The 20,788-nt window shown below is 30.2% G+C and overlaps 1 protein-coding gene and 1 long non-coding RNA gene across 5 annotated transcripts; one reads left to right on the plus strand and one right to left on the minus strand.

The window, feature by feature from the left end:
- The first annotated feature begins 3,324 nt into the window (after positions 1 to 3,324).
- On the plus strand, positions 3,325 to 18,648 carry LOC130450647 (ATP-binding cassette subfamily C member 4-like). 4 transcript variants are annotated; one of them, XM_056789151.1, is made up of 19 exons: positions 3,325 to 3,380; positions 4,810 to 4,935; positions 5,840 to 5,950; positions 6,742 to 6,879; positions 7,376 to 7,574; positions 8,159 to 8,387; positions 9,791 to 9,947; positions 10,102 to 10,344; positions 10,921 to 11,280; positions 11,844 to 12,159; positions 12,469 to 12,642; positions 12,735 to 12,919; positions 13,472 to 13,875; positions 14,484 to 14,714; positions 14,865 to 15,095; positions 15,295 to 15,596; positions 16,687 to 16,932; positions 17,000 to 17,160; positions 18,271 to 18,648. In XM_056789151.1, the coding sequence occupies exons 2-19, from the start codon at positions 4,862 to 4,864 to the stop codon at positions 18,536 to 18,538; spliced, it is 4,029 nt and encodes a 1,342-aa protein (XP_056645129.1). In that variant the 5' UTR covers positions 3,325 to 3,380; positions 4,810 to 4,861; the 3' UTR covers positions 18,539 to 18,648. The 4 variants fall into 4 exon arrangements, with proteins under 4 accessions (XP_056645129.1, XP_056645133.1, XP_056645132.1 ...); XM_056789155.1 differs by lacking the exon at positions 3,325 to 3,380 and adding an exon at positions 4,072 to 4,090; XM_056789154.1 differs by lacking the exon at positions 3,325 to 3,380 and adding an exon at positions 4,334 to 4,379.
- LOC130450648 (uncharacterized) lies at positions 8,384 to 20,456 on the minus strand. Its single transcript, XR_008910605.1, has 3 exons — positions 20,139 to 20,456; positions 19,597 to 19,858; positions 8,384 to 9,308 (listed from the first exon to the last, which is right to left on the minus strand). It is a non-coding gene; the product is annotated as an uncharacterized LOC130450648 (long non-coding RNA).
- Positions 20,457 to 20,788: the final 332 nt, after the last annotated feature.

A 20,788-nucleotide genomic window follows, 5' to 3' on the forward strand; every position in this document is an offset into this window, starting at 1 on the left:
TAAGGAGCGGACCAGCATGAGTTATCGGGACCTCCCGCAAATCCGTGGAATGGAATACATTTCTGAAATAATCATTTTTGTATGTATGCTATTAAACTAGCCAGCAATAAGGATCATAATAATAATTAAATAAGATAAATATCTTCAACTAATTCAATCGCAATGTAAAACAAATAAAAGAATCATGAGATGGGAAAAGGCGGAAAAGTTATTTTGTCACATATTTAAAGAAACCATAAAACATGAATGGTATCAATGAAATGCAAGAAATAATAGCAAGATGCGAACTGTCAAACTAAAAAAGGCAGAATTCTACCCATCAAACAATTACAAAAAAGAGGCTTTTATTTGAATCCCTTATTAATTTAAGAATGTTTTTCCACTGCTGAATGTTCACCCTTACGTCCCTTACTACTTCTATTTCCAGCTCAAAATCAAAAATTTCTTTTTCTGCTTCTGTTACCAGCTTTCAATTGTTAAAATTAAATTTTAATATTTGAAAAAGACGCAACTATCAATTCAAATTATTTACAATTACATTGAAATTTATATAATAGTATTATGAATTGTGCTTAAATTGTTCAGATATCTTGATCATTGATACACTTCTCATGTTGATGTAATTAAACCGTTTCTAAGAATTTTTGGTATTTGACTCTACTCCAACGATTTTTGACCCGTAATAATTAAAAATATGTTTCTTAACGTTTCATAATTATGTTATTGCAGTTTCATTTCATTTCCTTTAACCACATGGATGATTTCTTAATCTATTTTCTAAATATTGGGATTTCTGTCGTATCTGTGGTTAAAATCTACCAATTGATATAATTATTACAGAGAACTTTTAAGGGCGTATTTTCTAAAATTTGGTACTCTCACGAAGCTTTGATTGAATCATTTTTGCTTTGTTTGCAATAGTAACGTAGCAAATACAGTCTCCTAAAGAATTATCAGATTATCTACACTCTTACAATAAAAAGTAAGTTGTCTATGCCTAAAAACTAATATAGACAGAGTCTGCAATTAATGTTTAAATGTACATTTCCCATACATTTATAATTCCCACAACTTTTTAGTTGTCCGTCAAAAATATGAACATTGTTTTAACATCAGGGAATATATTCTTTATGGAGAAATATTTGAAAAGATTTGTTTGTGCGCTTTATATTTAATATATATAAATTCATATTACGAGTATCATAAACAATTGCCTTCTTATCAGGCTACAAAATACCTGAAAAATTTATGTATACCAGGTTAAAATATTTCTTTAATTTGCAGTTAAATGGTCAAAAAATTTCATCATCGGACAGAAAATTGTAATGATCAATTTTATGACGAACTGAATAAGCTTGTTATGAAATTTTTTGTACTTCCTCAATCAATTCTTCATGAAACAAATCTTCTAAATCTTGAAGAGCATCCATATTAAATATTTAATTATTTGTATGACAAATATTTCCAAAAATGAGCTAATCGAATATAGGTATAATAAACAAACAAATCACTTTTGATATATATTAAAGATTAAGTTTCTACTAAACTCTTTAATTGACACTTGTGACTGCCTAATAACTTATTTGGCAAATAACTCGATTTAATCGGAGGTTTACTTTATTAGTAGGCGAAGACACCGAATTTTTGGTTATTCGGTAAATAATAGTCAATAGGGACTTTATTAGAAAGTGAAGAAACCCGGCCTAAGATTTTCAAAGCTTAATCAACGCTTTTTGCAACTTCTAGCAATGAAGCACCTTCGTAATTGATGACTGTATACAAGTGGTGTCCAGTTTCGTCATATAGTCCAGTCATTTTAGATTTTATCTGCGTTCTACTCCGTGAACGGTTGATTTTACAGAAAAATGTATGAGACATTTTTTGTAGATAATTTGACAAGGAACAATTATCATAATAACCACTATTGACTTCCGAGTAACAGATCGCGAGATATTTGCGAAAAACTGATTTTCGTGACCTTTTGACCTCTATAACTTTTTTAACCGACACTATATCGATCGGAATTTTTCACATAATCATTGCAACACCGTAATGAAGATTTATACAAAAATTCAGCTCACTAGGATTTTTTTTGCGGATTGTGATTTAAAATGCCTAAAATGACTGGACTAATGGTTATGCTTACGTGGAAATAGGCTTACGTTGGTTGATTTTTTATGATTTTCAAAACTTAATCAACGCTTTTTGCAATTTCTAGCAATGAAGCACCTTCGTAATTGATGACTGTATACAAATGGTGTCCAGTTTCGTCATATAGTCCAGTCATTTTAAATTTTATCTGCGTTCTACTCCGTGAACGGTTGATTTTACAGAAAAATGTATGAGACATTTTTTGTAGATAATTTGACAAGGAACAATTTTCATAATAACCACTATTGACTTCCGAGCAACAGATCGCGAGATATTTGCGAAAAACTGATTTTCGTGACCTTTTGACCTCTATAACTTTTTTAACCGACACTATATCGATCGGAATTTTTCCCATAATCATTGCAACACCGTAATGAAGATTTATACAAAAATTCAGCTCACTAGGATTTTTTTCGCGGATTGTGATTTAAAATGCCTAAAATGACTGGACTAATGGTTATGCTTACGTGGAAATAGGCTTACGTTGGTTGATTTTTTATGATTTTCAAAACTTAATCAGCGCTTTTTGCAATTTCTAGCAATGAAGCACCTTCGTAATTGATGACTGTATACAAATGGTGTCCAGTTTCGTCATATAGTCCAGTCATTTTAGGTTTTATTTGCGTTCTACTCCGTGAACGGTTGATTTTACATATTACCTGCAAATCAGAGTCAAAGTCCATTTTCTTCACATGACTGGACTCTAAGGCGTTTTCACCCCTTTTTATAATTTTGTTATGTCATCTATAAAAGTTTTAGGACATGTTTAAAAGCCATTATTTTCTTAACAACAAAAAGATCTGCAAAAAAATCAAACAAAAACTTACTGCAAAAATAAAATAGACATAACCTCAACAAGTTTTAAAGCAAAATTAATATGTTAAATTAACTCCCCTGGTGAAAAACTAATAAAAACCTCTTAAATAGTACTTTCCTTTAACAATATATTCAACCGGAAAGTCTTATTTTATCACATAAACCACGAAAACACTAAATGAAAATTTGCTTATGGGCATTTACTATTATCAACAAAATTGTTTGGAGTCGGTATAAGCTCCGCCCGTCTCTGTGATGTCTATTAGAAATACACAAAATAGTCACCTTCAGCTTTGGCAAACTCTGATATGCAAACTACCCATGTATATAATGTGTGGGTAAAAACTTATTATAAGTAGAATCGATAGATTAGTATATTGAAGTTCGATATCTTCAAAGGGAAAAGGCAAGTTGTAAGTTAAGCTTTACATTTCAAGTACATGCTTCTTTTTCACAATGTTGCGCCGGATCAATTTTTTTTAATTGTATTTAAGTTTAGATTCAAAAATAAACAAGCAAAATTTTTGTGGGCGAGGAAATGAAAATGAATATCTTTTGGGCAATGACGAGTGACGAAGGAATTTACGAATAACAACGTCTAGTATGTAATTTCGAATTGTGTTGCGGGTTGAGGACACAAAACTATCTAGAGTTTTTTAAAATGACAACGTTTCGATCTTTTACTTGATCTTTATCCAGACTAAAAATATATGGTGGAATTATTCTAATCATCCATCAAGTACTAGTCAGTACGGTTATTAACAGAATTTTCACATCATGCAAATAGAAGTTGTGACCTTCTGTGAAATGATGTTGCGCTAGAGCTGTTTTATCTTTTTTGTTCTTATTATATTCTCGAAAATCATATTCATGCTGGTATATTCTGAATTTCAAGTACTGTTTAGTCATACTAATGTCATTCTTGTTGCAGTCTGAACAGTTTATTTTATAATTGGAATGCTGGAGTTTGAGTGTTTTGTCTTTAATATGTGTGAACAAGTTGCTTTCCTGCCAAATGTGATTGTTCTTGTAATCATCAAATTACACCGGGCTCCGGATTTGCTACGATTTTCATAAAAAATATTACAAAGTATTACAACTTTATATATTTTTTTTCAATAAGGTTAATAGATTTCAGGTTTAAAGTATAATACAGATACAGCCTCAATCTGGAACTACTTTATGGTATATTGTATTTCGTAGGTTCAATAAATATAAAAGATAATGAACTTTATCGTACTAAAATAATAATCTTATATATACATATAAGATGTCAACTTTCCCCTACCATTCAATTACGCCCTCTAGCAATCAGAAATTTAATTTGAAAACTTTCCATATAATTCAAAAGACAGATTAAATTTATCTTTGTTTCACTCACAAATTTTACAATCGGAAACCTTGAAGCCAAGGTCATGAGAATTTCCTTCTCACTAGTAGTTGTTTTTTTTTTTCATGTTTAGATGTGCTTGCCGTGCCATTACAGTCATGGACGTAATCACATTTGATTCTTTTTTTTATATCAGTTTTCAATCGCCCGATAAATACAAAATATTTGTTGTTATCGAGCTGTTTGTTTTCTTCTAATTGAATGTTTTACGTTCACTTTTCGATTCATTCATCAGAAACTTTTATGAAACCTCCACTAGTTTATTTTTCTGTATATAGTTATCATTTCATATTGAAACAAAAATCGCAATATACATATAAGAACAATATTATCTAAATTAAGTATTTGTTTAGCATTGATAATAGATTATGTGATTTGAAGTGCCGAGAGATTTTGTTCCATTTTTATGAATATAAGTAGCTTACATTAGTCATTTATTGGTTTGTTTTCAGATTAAAACGGAAATCAACAGCTGAATAGTCGAATGGAATTATTGTTCAAAACATGGATTCATCTAAAAAACACGTGAACGCGTCTCCAGAAGATAAAGCTGGATTTCTATCGAAGCTAACGTATTTGTAAGTTTTTTTTTAATTATTTCTAATTCTCAGGTATATTTTAACTGCAAGTATTAACGATCCTATTCCTAATTTGCATTTGTAATTGATTAATATAATAGGTACTTCTTATTTAGTTATTTTCAACCCATAATATCCGTTTATCTATACTAACCGTCAGAAAATTCAGAGATACCTACTTTTTGAAACACTACAATATTAGTTCGTCTGTAATTCAGACTTTCTTAACTTCACCATTCTATTGCTCAGCTTAATTATATTATTTATCATGGCCCTAGCCAACGTAAATGCTGAAAGTAATAAGGAATTAAGTGTGTTTCTCACACACTTAAGGTAGCTTCCCAATTTCGTAGACTACGTCCACTGAATTTTAAATTTTTTGTTGGTACACTTGATCCTTACATGCACTGACAATCAGCTATTTTGAATTGTTATTTATTTTGAACAGGTATAAAAAATATAAATATTTGGGTGTGCATTACAATTTGCTTGGGTATCATTTGAATCATACAATAAAATTAAATATCTTCTATGAACTGTGAGGTTTTAAAGAAAATATTAAGGAAGTTATAATAATCACCCAGTTTCACGTTTATAAAATCAAATACTGACAGTTCAAATGTTTTCAATGGTCATTAGGATTAAAGATATGGAAAACTGAATAAATATATTTATTAGTATTAATGTAAATGTTTCTGTGTTCTTGCTAATGTATTTGATAATGCTAAGAAGTAAGTATTCAGACTAATTTTAAAGAAAAATATAAATCCTGTATTATATAAAAACCTGCTGTCATCTGTAAGTGAATAAGAATGTCTGTATTGTAAAAATGAATATTCCTTACTCTAGCATCAGATGTTTCAACGTGTTTAAATAAAAGTAAAAATTCGGAATTATTTCTTAGGTGGTTTCTGCCATTTTTTAAATTTGGATATAACAATGACATTGTACTTCAAGATGTATACAATGCAGCCAAAGCGGATTTATCTGGATTATTGGGAGATGCTTTACAAAGGTAAAATTGTTTTATATTTTTTATATTCATATTCGTGAATTATTGATATTAACCACTTTGAAATGTTAAGTTGCCATACTTTTGGTCAAATTGCTTAGGTTTTCTTTATCATTCATATATTTTTCATATGTTCAAACAATTTCTATAAGTAGTTTCATTATTTTTAATTGATTCTGATTTGTATTTTTATTATTAAATGCATATTTTGTTATTTCATGGCTTGTAAGTGGTATTTTTATGGTATTGCTGACTTTTTAACCTGTTGTCCAAATATTTATGCTTAACAGACATCTCAATATTTGGAAAACAGAACTGCAATAATAAACCGTGCAAAACAGATAAAAAACCTTGAAACAAAAGCAACTAAATACAAGAGAATTTTTAAAAATGGTTCATGTTATGTTTTTTATTAGAAAAAAAAATGAAAACTTCAGTGTGCTTTAGATTATATTCCACTATCTCATTCTTTATGTATACATTTTCGATTTCTTCTAAATGATTCTACAGAGTGACACATTCTCAATGCAAGGCAATCTTCTACAATAACTATCAAAATTCATCTCTTAAAAATTGGATTTATACTCTTTGCAATATACTACAGATATAATTTAGCTCAAAGGAATTTAGGTGAGATCTCTTTTTTGTGTCAAGCATTTCCAAAAAAACAATTTTTAGTTTATTCAAGCAATTATTTATGAAAATATGTTACAACTGACAAAAAAATAATAAAAATGAAAATTCAGTCATTGAACTTTCAATTGTTGAAATATTTTAACCTGAATCTGTTTTAGGAATTGGGAGAAAGAACTCATTAAATGCAGGAAGATGAAAAACTTGAATCCCAGTTTAAAGAAAGCCATATTTAAAACATTTTGGAAAACCTATGCACTGTATGGAGCCATCTTGTTTTTCCAATTTATTGTTCTAAGGTAAGTCACATGTACTGTAAATTTCTATCTGTTATGTGTAGTGTACAAACCTAACTTGACCTAAGAACATTTTGATACAGCATAACTGACTCCATAGTATATTTACATTATCTAATGATAATAATAAATGCATTTATATACACAATCTGCTCAAAAAATTCGTGGACTTCTCACTGTTGTCTATCCAAATTGGATAGTTCACGAATCCTCCTAAGAGGTTTTGTATAGTGGAGCTCTGGAGAGCTTGGAAAAATTATAGATACTTCTTTGAGGGGTTTCCCTATCCTACTGCTTTTTGCACAACAAAACAATGCTAACAAATATACTTAGCTTTTGGTAATTTTTGTTTCCTATTTAATTAATACTTGTTCAAGAATATCCATCTAGTGCTAAGCTTAATTTGTCTAGCTTCATTTTTAAATGTAAAACTTAATTTTCTTTCTTTAATACCAAGCTACAAGTTCAATATACAAAGAACAGTTTTTTAAACATGCAGGATGCTCCAACCAATAGTTCTGGCTGAATTCATTAACTTTTTTGATACAGACCATGAATCATATTTGGGATGGCTTTGGGGATCTGGTGTGGTATTTATGGCATTTGGAGCTGTGGCAATAACTCACAATATTAATTTAGCTACACAAAGAATTGGTATGAGGGTCCGCATTGCAGTGTGCTCTTTAGTTTACAGAAAGGTAAGCAACTTTATTTGTAGGAAATATTTAACAAAGTTCCCATCTACATTTTGTGTCACAGCTATGGAGCAAGAACAATAATTGTTCAAAAAAGATGTGTTATTCGTAATTGGTCAAATTTGATAAGTATTTAGTATGATAGAAGATATGACAAAGAATCTAACATACCCTAACCCCTAACATACTTTCTCATTTTCATAATAATATTTGTTTCCAAAATCTTGTGATTAACATCAATCAAATTCTTTAGATATATTGCTAATAGTCATAGAAATATTGTCTCCTATTCTCATATCAAAAATGTGGTAGCAGAGGAATATTAAAAAAATATCCAATATATGGATATTATCAATGGATGGCAGCATACTGTTTCTTACAATAATTTGTAATTATTCACATTTAATTAGCATTTTACTTTCAATAAGCAGCTCACTACGAATTATAGAGTATCGATCCGACCCTATTCGATAATCCTTTTAATAATAATTTATTTTATAAGAAAGTTTTTAATGATGGTATTTATGTAAGTAAATAAAATGAATATGAAATTATTAACATTTTCATAAGTTGTATTTCTATTTCAGCTTTTAAAACTAAGTCACAAATCACTTGGTAAGACAGCTGCAGGTCAGTTGGTGAATTTATTATCCAATGATGTTAAAAGGTTTGATTTAGTATCGCCATATTTACATTTTATTTGGATCTCACCTATTAATGCTATAGTTGCTCTCTACGTTATGTATCATTATGTTGGATTCATTGCTGCTCTAGCTGGAATGACCTTTATTACAATAGAATCAATTCCTTTACAAAGTAAGTTACTATGTGTCATGTTATTTAGCATCATAATGTGAAGTTATAAAGTGCACTTCCAAATTTATACAATTTAGCCACTGGGAATTTTGAAAAAATTTTTGTACACTCAGTCCTTATTATTTCATTGTATCTTTTGATAATCATTAATATTTGTACTTCAAATATTTAATGTTCTTATCTGTGGTCTAAATAAAAGCTGCCTAATCTGATATGGACGTATGAAACACTAGCTTCGTTGGTGATACAATAAATTGTTTGAGATCAAGAAAATAGAATCACTGGAATCAGTTCAAAACTGTTTGTTTAGTGTAGTAGTGGTTACAGTCTGGAGGTGTGATTTTTCGCTTATATTTCTGTTAAATTAGCAAATGAACATGAATATGTCAAAAGAAGATAATTGTTAATCTCTAGTAAGCCACTAATAACGAGACAAAAAAATCAAACCTCATGATAATCAAGGATTTTAACCAAGAATATAAATCACAGTTAATTTCAGTCATTACTTCTATAGTCAATTGGAAAACATTAATTATTATTTATAGATAACCCTTCACAAAACTTTGTCTATTTATGAGTGTGTTGTAAATTGTTGTATTAATATAAGCATAATTGGATGCATACTAATTTTTGGATAAAATTATTTATTCTGCAAATATTTTTCATAGAACACAACTCATTGGAATTAATTATAATATACACACAACTGTTTTGGTTGAATTTTCACTGTTTATGACTATTGTATGTACAGAGGCATATTTTAATCAAATTTACTAAAGTTTTGCTTGATTCTTTCTCTTTAGTAAAGTTATAGCCATCTACAACTAATCGAATCTTAAAAAACCTTTTCCAGATATCAATTTTTTTTCCTCTTAACTTCGATTTCCGTCAATTTTTCAGGAAAGTTGCTTCTTTATATATCTGAAAAAAAAATTTGAATTAGGGACTTGAACTTGTATTTCAATTAGGAATTTTTTAATATTGTCCCAATTGCATTATTGAAAATTGCTGAAAATTTCTTACATATCTATCAAAGTATTTATATATTTACAAGTAAGATATTAATATTTTCTGTACATAAATATAGATGCTGTTAGTAATAACTCAAATAAGGTCTCAAGTAGGTATTTTGCACTCAAAAATGCTACTATCGTACTTATATTGTTTGCTTTTGTGAGGACGTGCCTAATGAATGAGAAGTAATTTGTAATATTATCATAGTGTAACAATTTTTTGTAAATTTTATTATCACTATTACACGTTATAGGTTGGAAGGATTCAACATAATTAAGGCTATAATATTAATAGAGTATCCTCAGTTAAATGACACTACTGATATGCTTTTTCTATCAAATACCAATGTCTTGGCATTATATTTAACCAGAATCCATAATTATTTTTAGTTATAATATCTAATTGGCAAGGAAAGTTACGATTTGAGATTGCGCAGAGAACAGATAAGCGCGTTAAACTTATGAGTGAAATAACTTCAGGAATACAAGTTATCAAGATGTATGCTTGGGAGAAACCTTTTAAAAAAATAATAGAATTTTCAAGAAAGTAAGCTACTTCCATCGTATTTAATTATTTTTTAACCTGAGTACTTTCTAATATGCCACCAGCAAAATCACTTATTGTTATTTATAATATATTCCATAAACATAATATGAATCACTATCCACAGTTTGAAAATACTTTTTATAATCATTTATAGAAAAGAAATAGACATAATTGCAAAGACGTCATACTGTTATGGAGTTGTGTCGGCAATGAGTATATTTACAGAACGACTGATTCTTTATATAACTCTGGTAACAGTGATAGCACTTGGAGGAAGAATTACTGGAGATATTGCTTTTTCTTTGGCTCAACTTTTTAACAACATTCAGCTTGCTATGGCAATTAATTTTCCAAAGGCGTTATCATATTACTCTGAAGCGAAGGTATCCATATCCAGGTTTGTATAACTATATATAACTTCATAATTAAGGTTTAGAATTATAATTTTATACAACCTCTTTGAAACATAAAAGCTTGTAAATTATATTCCTGATAACTCCACTACATCTGTTATTTGTCTCATAAATACAATTATTACAAGACCATTTATATTCAGATTTTGTTTTGTTGATGTTATTTGTTTGTCAGTTCTGTAAGTTAATTATAATATGAGAAAAAAATCATAAATTTGTACTACTATAATATATCTTCAACTAAAACTGTTCCAAAAACTATAAATCTGGCTAATTTTATATTTATGTTATTAAATAGTGGAGTGAGTTAGGATAGAGGGTGGACACAAGAAAAAAACTACCACTTTTTGTCAAAATTATCTGCAAAACTTTATATTCATAATTAAATTTGGTAAATTACACCATCAGGTTGTAAAAACTTTCCATTCTCCATACAGTTAAAATAACCTGAATGAATGAATGCTACTTTTCGTTACTGTTGGAAATGAGATTCCACGTTAAATGAAAAATTCATAGATCACTATTTTTATTTTCGTCTAATGAATATTAAACATTCTTAGGTTAGAAGAATTTCTTATCTTAGAAGACATGAAAGAAAACCAAATAGCTGTCGTAAATGAAGAATGCAAGATAGGTGATGTTAAACTAAGTGAAGTTACCGCAAGCTGGACAGAAGCATCAATTATTCCAACTTTAATGAATATAAATTTGCACATTGAACCCGGAACACTATGCTGCATTGTTGGCAATGTAGGATCTGGAAAAAGTAGTCTTTTGCAGTTGCTCTTAGGAGAACTACCTGCCTCCAGGGGAACAATGAGTTTGCCAGGAAAAATATCGTACGCTTCTCAGGAGCCTTGGTTGTTTGTGTCGAATGTTAGAAAGAATATTTTATTTGGAAAGTCCTATATAAAAAAGAAGTAAGCATCAAATACTTTGAAAAGTCAATCATATTCATAGTAAAGTCATGGTCTAAATAAAATTACTGTCATGTTTTATTTCTAAAATACATAAAAAATCTAATATACCACTTCCAAAAGTTTTCATCGATTGTGACAGTCATTTGTTTCACACTCTTCAGTATTTTGAAATGAACAAATAAACTGAATATCAAGAATTACTACGGGTGATATTGAACAACTTAATTAGAAATAATAATTACAACAAAAAATAAACTTCTGAAAAACATTACAGCTAAATGTTTCATAATTATATTCATATGTTGAGCAAATTGGGGATGGCCATACAATCATATAATTAACATTTTAAGACGATTTCATTTGGTTTCAATAGTTTTATAAATACTCAATCAAACAACAAATAAATATATTGAATATATAATAAATTAGTATTTGGTTATAAATATAATTGAGACATCAGAAATGTTATTACAAATTGAAATTTATGAGACATTAGAGAAACAGTTCAACAACTCTTTCAAATATTTCCATTTCTCAAATATAGCAATATCTTTCATGCATAGATACCAAGATGTTATCAAAGTATGTTCCTTGGAAAGAGATTTCAAACAACTTCCATATGGAGACAGGACATTAGTAGGGGAAAGGGGAACATCTTTGAGTGGTGGCCAGAGAGCGAGAGTAAATTTAGCTAGAGCAGTCTATACTGAAGCAGATATTTATTTACTGGACGACCCATTGTCAGCGGTAGACACTGAAGTGGCTAGACATTTATTTGACGAGTGTATAGTTAAGTATTTGAACAGAAAAACAAGGATTTTGGTAACTCACCAACTCCAATTCATGAAGAAAGCCGATGTTATTGTCATAATTAATAATGTAAGTACATTTTTATACGTTTTCATAATATACATCTGATGAAAACTGAAAGATTTCGGTACAATTAATATACAATACCCAACAAAGAGCGAGAAACGTATTAGATAAAATAATCGGAATAAGTTTCACATGCTTAGTATCAACAACGGATTCTCTACAATGGTCGTCAAAAATCTAGTCCTGAACGAACTTCATTTTCTTTTAAAAGTTAAAAGAAATTGAAAAAACAATCTAATGCACTTATCCAATGACTTTTGTTTCTATAGACTAATTTGTGACATAACAAATATAAAATAAAATTGGTTTTAGGGTAAAATAGAGAAAGTGGCACGATTCAAAGAATTATCTGAAAATGAATTGATGGTTTTCCAACAAGAATCTCAAACAGACGACAAAGAAAAAGGCAAAATGCCGGACAATTCTGAAACTCGAGTTAAGAAAGCTTCAGTTACCGCGCAATATCAGTCAGCAACTTCGTTGGCAGTAAGCTAATTTTTTTATATAAAAAATGTATATTACCATGCAAAAACTGTAATAACTAAGCATTGTTATTAATTATTAATTTTTTATGTTAGAGTTCGATGCATTTTGAAGATCCAGAAGAAACCGAAGAATTGATTGAAAAGGGGATTATCTCTAATTCCGTTTACAAAGAATACTGGCGATCTGGTGGAGGAATTTCATTACTATTGTTCACATTGTTTATCTTTATTTTCTCCCAAATAATCACCAATGGATCAGATCTTTGGTTGACATATTGGTAAGTAATTTAATAACTTGTTATTTCTCTTTTATACTACATATTATCTTTATTTAGCTCATTTCAAAAACTAGCTTGTTAGTAGAACCCATATATCTGCATAGTTTCAGAACGCACGTTAAAGTTTGTAAATATATTTAGACTTTGTTGCTACACCCACAATAATTGGATTTATGGTTTGTTGGATATGACTTAGTACTAGTACTATGAGAATGGTAAGAACATAAATGTGTCAGTTCGTCTTTTGTTCAAATGACTGAACATAGAAACATTTACGTTATATCGAGGAAAAGGTTGAACAAGGCCGAAACTGATCTATAAATACGCATTTGATCTTTTCATTACAAGTCAAGAGGAGTATATGGATTAATTTTGGCTCATAAGCAGAAGTATGGTTTTTTTCCTTTGGAACATGATAGAAATTTTGTTTTAGAAATATCCTTTGCTATAGAAATAGAAGTTGGTAGGTCCTTGTACCCATAAACGTATTGTCCCCAACTTGAAAATGTCCATGCGATATTTAAAAATAGCACTCATTTTATGCTTTTATAGGATTAATATTGAAGCAAGAAGATACAATTTATTATCGTTACTTTCTCAATCTTCCACAAGTATCTTTTCAAGAGTTACACAAATGGTTACTACAATTCCGTCATTGTCTACAATTTCTGGAAACCTAATGGAACATACTCTGACTACAGTTATACCTTTTGAAAACGTGACAAACAGTATAAAATCTATATCAAACTCAACTTTGGAAGAATTGGAAAAAATTGAAAGTCACCAGTATTATATTTGGATATATACTGCACTAATACTAGTATCAGTCATATTTTTAACGTGGCGATGCTTTTTATATTACCAAATATGTATGAATTCTTCCAAGGTTTTACATAAAAAAATGTTTAGCAATATTCTTGAGGCTCCTATGAGATTCTTCGACACAAATCCTTCAGGTAAGAAAACAAACATTTCCATATAAATATACTCAGCACGAAACCATTGAATAAGTGAGAGTTCTAATTCGTTATTCCACACGGATACTTTAAAGACGCATACACACTCGGGCGCGAAGGATGAATGTGGATATTCTTCGTGACTCTTTCCCCTAAAATTGTTGGTTTTTGTCCCGCGGTAAAGGGCAAATACGAGAAGACTCCACATTCGCGGGTTGCTCAGTCGCTCAGTAGCAATTGCCTCGAATGGTTGTTTTTTCGACATCACCCATCCGTTTTCTGTGCTTCTTTTGAATTTTTCGTTTTTTATTTAATGTGTAACTATAAATTGCCAATCGTAAAGTAGTAAAGCATCTGCTGTAGTGTTTTACTGTCCATACCTACTACAAATAAACTTTGATATAGAAAATTACAAGACGTGCATACGAGACAAAAGCGCGAACTATAATTTGAGCCCGACGCGAACCAGCGACTGTGGACTGTTTGTAATCTTATCCGCGATTCGCATGCGACTGTAGATCGCCCATAACACTTGATAATTTAGAAAGAAATTTTATTTATATTTAACAATGTATGATACTATAGTCTTATTGTCCAATTTGTTTTAGGTAGAATATTAAACAGATTTTCGAAAGATATGGGAGCAATTGACGAAACATTAACAAGTTGTCAACTTGGTGCTATCCAAATTATGTTTGTCATGTGTGGAATATTAATTATGGTGTTTATAAATGTTCCCTGGATGATAATTCCTACACTAATATTTGCACCACTTTTTTACTATTTCCGTATAGTCTACTTAAAAACTGCACAATCTCTAAACAGACTTGAAGGAGTTAGTAAGTATTCTTTAGTATAATGAAATTCCCAAGTTTCTACTTAGTTTATTCTGCATCTATGAAATATGAGTTAGCTAATGTTTTGATTTTTGATAAAAATGATAGTGGTAGATATATATTTTACACAAATACTATACTTTTCAATTTTAGGTAGAGCGCCCGTCTTTTCACATATATCAGCTTCTTTATATGGAATAACTACTATAAGAGCTTCAAAGGCTGAAAATATGATTATCACAGAGTTTGATATTTTACAAGATCAACATACTAGTACATGGTTCTTGTTCTTAGTAAGCAGCACTGCGTTTGGTTTTTATTTAGATGTCATAAGTTGTATTTTTTTGGCTATAGTTACTTACCAGTACCTTATATTTAGAAATGGTAAGTCAGAAATATTCCAAACTTCAAATTGAAGATGTTTCATATTCAAACATATCTATGTGATAGTGATAGAAAAACTGCCATTATATTAAATTCAAGTATCGAGAATGTTGCAAAAATTTGTATATTGTCTTCATTAGCTTTATTATACAAGATCAGTACCAAAACAAATGTGTAAAAAGTTCACGCATTTTTCCAGAAAACACAGTGAGTGGTACGGTAGGACTGGTAATATCCCAAAGTCTAATTTTGACAGGCATGGTACAATCTGGTGTAAGGCAAACAGCTGAAGTAGCAAGTAATATGATAAGTGTAGAAAGAGTTTTACAATACACAAAATTAGATAAGGAAGGTCCCTTTGAATCATTGCCTACTAAGAGACCACCAAAAGATTGGCCTAGTAAGGGTAGAATAACATTCAAAAATGTTTACCTCAGTTATGGAGATGATCTGCCGCCGGCTTTAAAAAATTTAAACATTGAGATTAAATCAGGAGAAAAAGTAAGTTTATGTGTGAATATAATGAAGTTTATGTAGCTCAATAGTTATAAGTGTTGCATATATACATGGGTATATGGTTCAATTTATCGTAAGAAGTGTTGCCTATGTTTAGATGAAAATAAACCTATTATTAACGTTATATGTCCGCCAAGTGATTCAGTATTGTACAAGATAATGTTTATGGACGAGGCGACGAAGGACCCGAGTGAATAATATCTAATCAAGTACCATAATAATAACTTCACAGACGTATATCGTAATATGTTTTTTTTTCATACTGTTTTCGGTTTTAAATGAGAAGCAAAGTTATATTAAAATAAGAAATGTCATAGTTTACAATTTTACTGAAAAATAGCTCCTTTGATTATTCTCTTATTATTAAAAAAAAAAATAAAAATTAACAGAACTTACTAAGGTAAGATTGTAAACAAAGGCAGACATTTTTGGAAATACAAAAATAATTTCCGAAGGTATGGATGATAATTCAAATAAAATTGCTGAGAAAAGTACAGAAGCAGTAGGGCAAATTATTCTAATAACTCTCCGAAAAGGTATGAAAAAGAATATGCGATGTTTTGCCACTGGCGTAAGAAATAAGAGTTAAAAAGTGCTGATGAAAATGATACCGTAAAGTGTCATTTTCCGGACTCAAATTAGAACTGTAAACTCGACTTTACAGTACAGTATGAAAAAAATTTATATTACAGTCATTCAAGAAATCAGGAGGAAAAACTTATTTTAGTACCTAGAAACAGCACAGAAAGTACCTATTCTATATTCCTACATTTTACCATCAGACCTAATATGTCTTGTACAGGTTTGGTTTGAATAGAATAGAATACAAACGAATATTTGCAAATAAAAATGCTAACAATATATTTGAACCAGAAAATTTCTGATTTACAATTAGACCTGAAAATTTTTAACTGATTAGTATATATATTATCATGAGATTACCTGGAATTTTATTTAAACCGATTATTGACTATTTTTATTCCAAATTTTGTAGTAGCGTAATATATTTGACTTTATTTGAACGTGAATCTTTTGATAAAGGTTACTTTTATTATTTATGATACTCAAATTCTAGGTTGGTATTGTGGGGAGAACTGGCGCTGGTAAAACTTCACTTATTGCTTGCCTATTCCGATTAGCTCCAGTTGATGGAATTATTTCAATAGACGATATCAACACAGCAGATATTGGTTTGAACGATTTGAGGTTAAATATTTCGATTATACCACAAGAACCAGTTTTGTTCTCTGCGCCACTAAGGTATAACTTGGACCCATTTGAAAAACATAACGACGAAATTTTATGGAAAGCTTTAGAAAATGTAATTGTTCTGATTATTTTTAAATCAGATAGTGAAATATCACAATTATTATTTCAAACTTTTGTAGGTAGAATTAAAGGATTCAGTGACAGATTTAAATCAACCTGTAAGTGAAGGGGGTGCCAATTTTAGTGTAGGACAAAGACAATTGATATGTCTTGCTCGAGCTATTGTTAGAAATAACAAAATTCTCGTAATGGATGAAGCTACAGCAAATGTAGATCCTCAGTGAGTATTATATTAGGAAAATTTGAAGGGGAAGTCATAAAGATATGACTAAAAGGATTTGATTTCTTGAGTATGGGTTTGACGCCCCCGGAATCCTGTCATATTGAGTGATTTTGTTGTCCTAAATATGTAGTATTCTGTGAATGTCCTCTGTGTCCTATGATAGTCATAAAGTTTTTGATACTGTGCTGGTAGGATTTTTGACTCACCCAATAGAGTCGGATTTGCTAGTTTCTCTAAACATTCTCACATAATTGAAACTTCATCAAAATTCTATTATTTCTGCCTATCTTCTCGATATACTCGAAGCCTCATATGCTTAGAAATAGATTTCCTCTCTTCCTCATAATTCTAGACTATTAAACGCATTACAAGACATATACGACTCTTCTCTAGGTGGCTAGCAACAAATGAATTATAGGTATCGAAAGTAGAACAAGTAATTACAGACGATTTACCAATGTTAGTATTTTAAAACAAAATATAACACAAATTGATAGGGTAGCGTCAAACAACAAAAAGAAATATTTGAAGTTAAAAATTACTTCTTCGACCTTTTGATTTTCCATAATTATTACGAAACTACAACGTTAAATTGAAAAGATTTTGTTTGTATACATACTTTTAGTTGAATAGTTTAATGTGTTGCATATATGTAGGTATATGGTTTGACTTGTCTTAAAAAATGTCCATATTTATATTTAGAATTTGAATACCCATTTATAAATTCCACTTTTATCTATAAAATCAGTACTAAAGCGAGTTCAAATCGAACTGACGCCTAAGAATAATTATAGATGTCGAGACTAAAATTTTAGGGGGATTTAAAATAATGTAGCCACACCTTAATGTCATAGGTGAAAAGAATGAATAACAATTAACAAAAAACGATTCTATGAACAAAATTAAAAATATCTAAAGTACGTATTCCAAACTCCTGCCATTTAGAATACATTTTTTTCTTTTTTAAGAAATTGATTGAACAAATTTAGATATAGGATATTGTGAATGAATACCCTGTATATTTTCCAATACAACTGGAATTCTTCTTTTTGAAAGCTAATTCGATATGCTCTTATCTGTGAATTGATCCAATTATGTTTGTTTTAGAACTGATGCTCTAATTCAGAAAACAATTCGCGAAAGATTCAGAGACTGTACAGTATTAACAATTGCTCACAGATTGAATACTATAATGGATTCTGATAGGGTATTAGTCATGGACGCTGGTCAAGCTATGGAATTCAACCACCCCTACTTACTTTTACAAAACCAAGACGGCTTCTTTACAAAAATGGTTAAAGAAACGGGATCTGCTATGGAAGATATTCTGAGAACAGTAGCTAAAAACGCATATCATATGAAAAAAGATTCGTAATGTTGTCAGTAAATATTAGCTCTATTCGTTTTGATAACTTTTAAAATTGTATCAAATGTTGTTTTGCTATAAATGTGTCCTAATCAAAATAAACCGAAATTTTTGGGCCACTATGTTTATTTAATACTCCACTCCCCATTCCAGAAGTTTATCTTTGATTTGGGAATAAAACAACTTGAGAAAATGAGTAAATCAAATTTATCTAGGCTTTGTTTATATGCTTTCACGTTGTCCACCTGTTTCCTTGATCCTAGATACTTACAATAAACTTCTTAGATGTGATTTGATTACATTTATTACCTATGAAGACAACTGTCGCCTAAAAAGACTAATACCAATAAATCTAACAAATAGATAGTGAAGTGAAACAGATCAAATTGGAAGGAAATGGAAACCACAAAGCCATTGGTCAGCACCACCTATATTACAGTCGAAAATACCGGATGAAAACAAATACACTCCCGTGTGTATGGTGAAAGCAATTCTACTATTGTTACCCACAGAACATTTTCTTCAACTTTGTAATAGAGACAAATAGTAAAACATGATTCCATCTTCTATAGCACAATAATGATAATATCTGCTTTCCATTAACATTCAAGTGTTTTGAGACACTCAGTTACGTGAGTACCTTATACTAAGATAATGACGTCGCTGCTCAGTGAATAAAAGGAATGTGTAATTAGTGAGTTACAATTCTCAATACCCACCATTATCATTGGTGATTCAACCGTCTGTTACTCGCAATGATAGAAACAACATAACTAAAATAACATTATTTACATCAATGACTACTTTCAATAATTTAGTATTGTGTAATTTCTTGCTTATTTTGATAACAAGATCTGACAATGTGATGTCCTTAACCTCACGTTCAATCTGAGATCACAAAACTCACTAAAGCACGCGGTCTCAAGCTTGTGCTGATTGCGGGTAAAAACTCAGTTAGGTCTAACTTATGAGACTGAAAAGAAACATGCATTGAACTGAGTTATGATGTGACAAATGAGAATAATCTGAGTTTTGGTGTAAATGAAAAGCAGCTAATATCTACTTACCTGTTCTCACTTTGATAAGGTGGATCAAATGGAATGACAAACTAAGGCATTCATTCAGTTCATTGTATTCTAATCCAAAATGCAGTTATCAATAAAAAAGTAAAATAAAAATAAATTCGCAAATCTTAACCACGATGTTAAGCATGTTAAGCGATGCACAGAATGAACGTGAACTTTTTGCTTTGCGCTCTAGACATTCATAAATTTAAAACTGCACAAAAAAAGCGAACATGACGCTGGTTCGCTAGTAAACATTATCTACCTGAAATTGAAATGTACATGTATATAAAGAAATCTGAACGGTGATCAACGATTTTGATTTATTTATAATGTATTATATACTTATTTTACTGTATGAAATGTGTAGAGAAATGTATACACAGCGGCATTTAACACGGCATTGGTGAGTGGGACTCATCAATTTGAATAGAAATATCTACAATTACTTTATTATGACATATTTTAAAAAGAACGAAATAGATCCAGCCGAATTTTTTAAACATAGATGAATGAATCGAGGTTTATATGACTTTTGAACTTACTGAGCAGAGACTTAACAAAACACTCAAAAGGAAAACCTGATTGTTGATTAGATCAAGAAGTCACCAGTTCTTTTCATTTAATTTTCAAATGGGAAAATGATTCTCTATATTTTGTCAAATTTTAATTTTCTTGTACCCAGCCGATTGTTTGTTATATAAACACTAATTAGCACCTACAAATTCGATCAGCTTTTTACTCACAGGAGTCATTTTTAATGGAATATGCAACTACAAACTATATTAGAAAAATGAGGTTATGTTTTTGACGTTCAGCGACGATCAGCGTGTAAAAAGTAGAAAGTTTGTTAACTTCGACATCAAGAACGCTTGCTTCTCAACAAGTTGAACTATCTTTGATATTTATGAACATCTAGAGCGCGTCATGTTTGCATTCATTCTGTGTACAGCTTTAATCGCCAGGCTCACTAGGCACTAATAAAAAAACAAGTAATCCATATATATCCTCTAACTTGTCAATGATTCTCCAAAGAACTGAACTGAGTTATTTCCGTGAAACAAAAGTTGATGCTGCATCGGTAAGAATATCTCAATTTATCTGATTTGAGTAAAATCAAATGGGACAAAGAATTTAATGAGCTACACTCAAATGAGTCAAGTTATCTGAGATTTCATGCAAAAGGAACGCATTT

This window comes from Diorhabda sublineata, chromosome X (genome assembly GCF_026230105.1).
Source record: "Diorhabda sublineata isolate icDioSubl1.1 chromosome X, icDioSubl1.1, whole genome shotgun sequence".
NCBI classification, from domain to species: domain Eukaryota; kingdom Metazoa; phylum Arthropoda; class Insecta; order Coleoptera; family Chrysomelidae; genus Diorhabda; species Diorhabda sublineata.

What these genes read in the sequence shown, in the direction of transcription:
- LOC130450647 (XM_056789151.1), top strand. Translation starts at nt 4,862, where the DNA reads ATGGATTCATCTAAAAAACACGTGAACGCGTCTCCAGAAGATAAAGCT. An exon ending in TATGGAAAGCTTTAGAAAAT is followed by an intron (nt 16,933 to 16,999) that starts GTAATTGTTCTG and finishes AAACTTTTGTAG; the next exon opens with GTAGAATTAAAGGATTCAGT. An exon ending in ACAGCAAATGTAGATCCTCA is followed by an intron (nt 17,161 to 18,270) that starts GTGAGTATTATA and finishes TGTTTGTTTTAG; the next exon opens with AACTGATGCTCTAATTCAGA.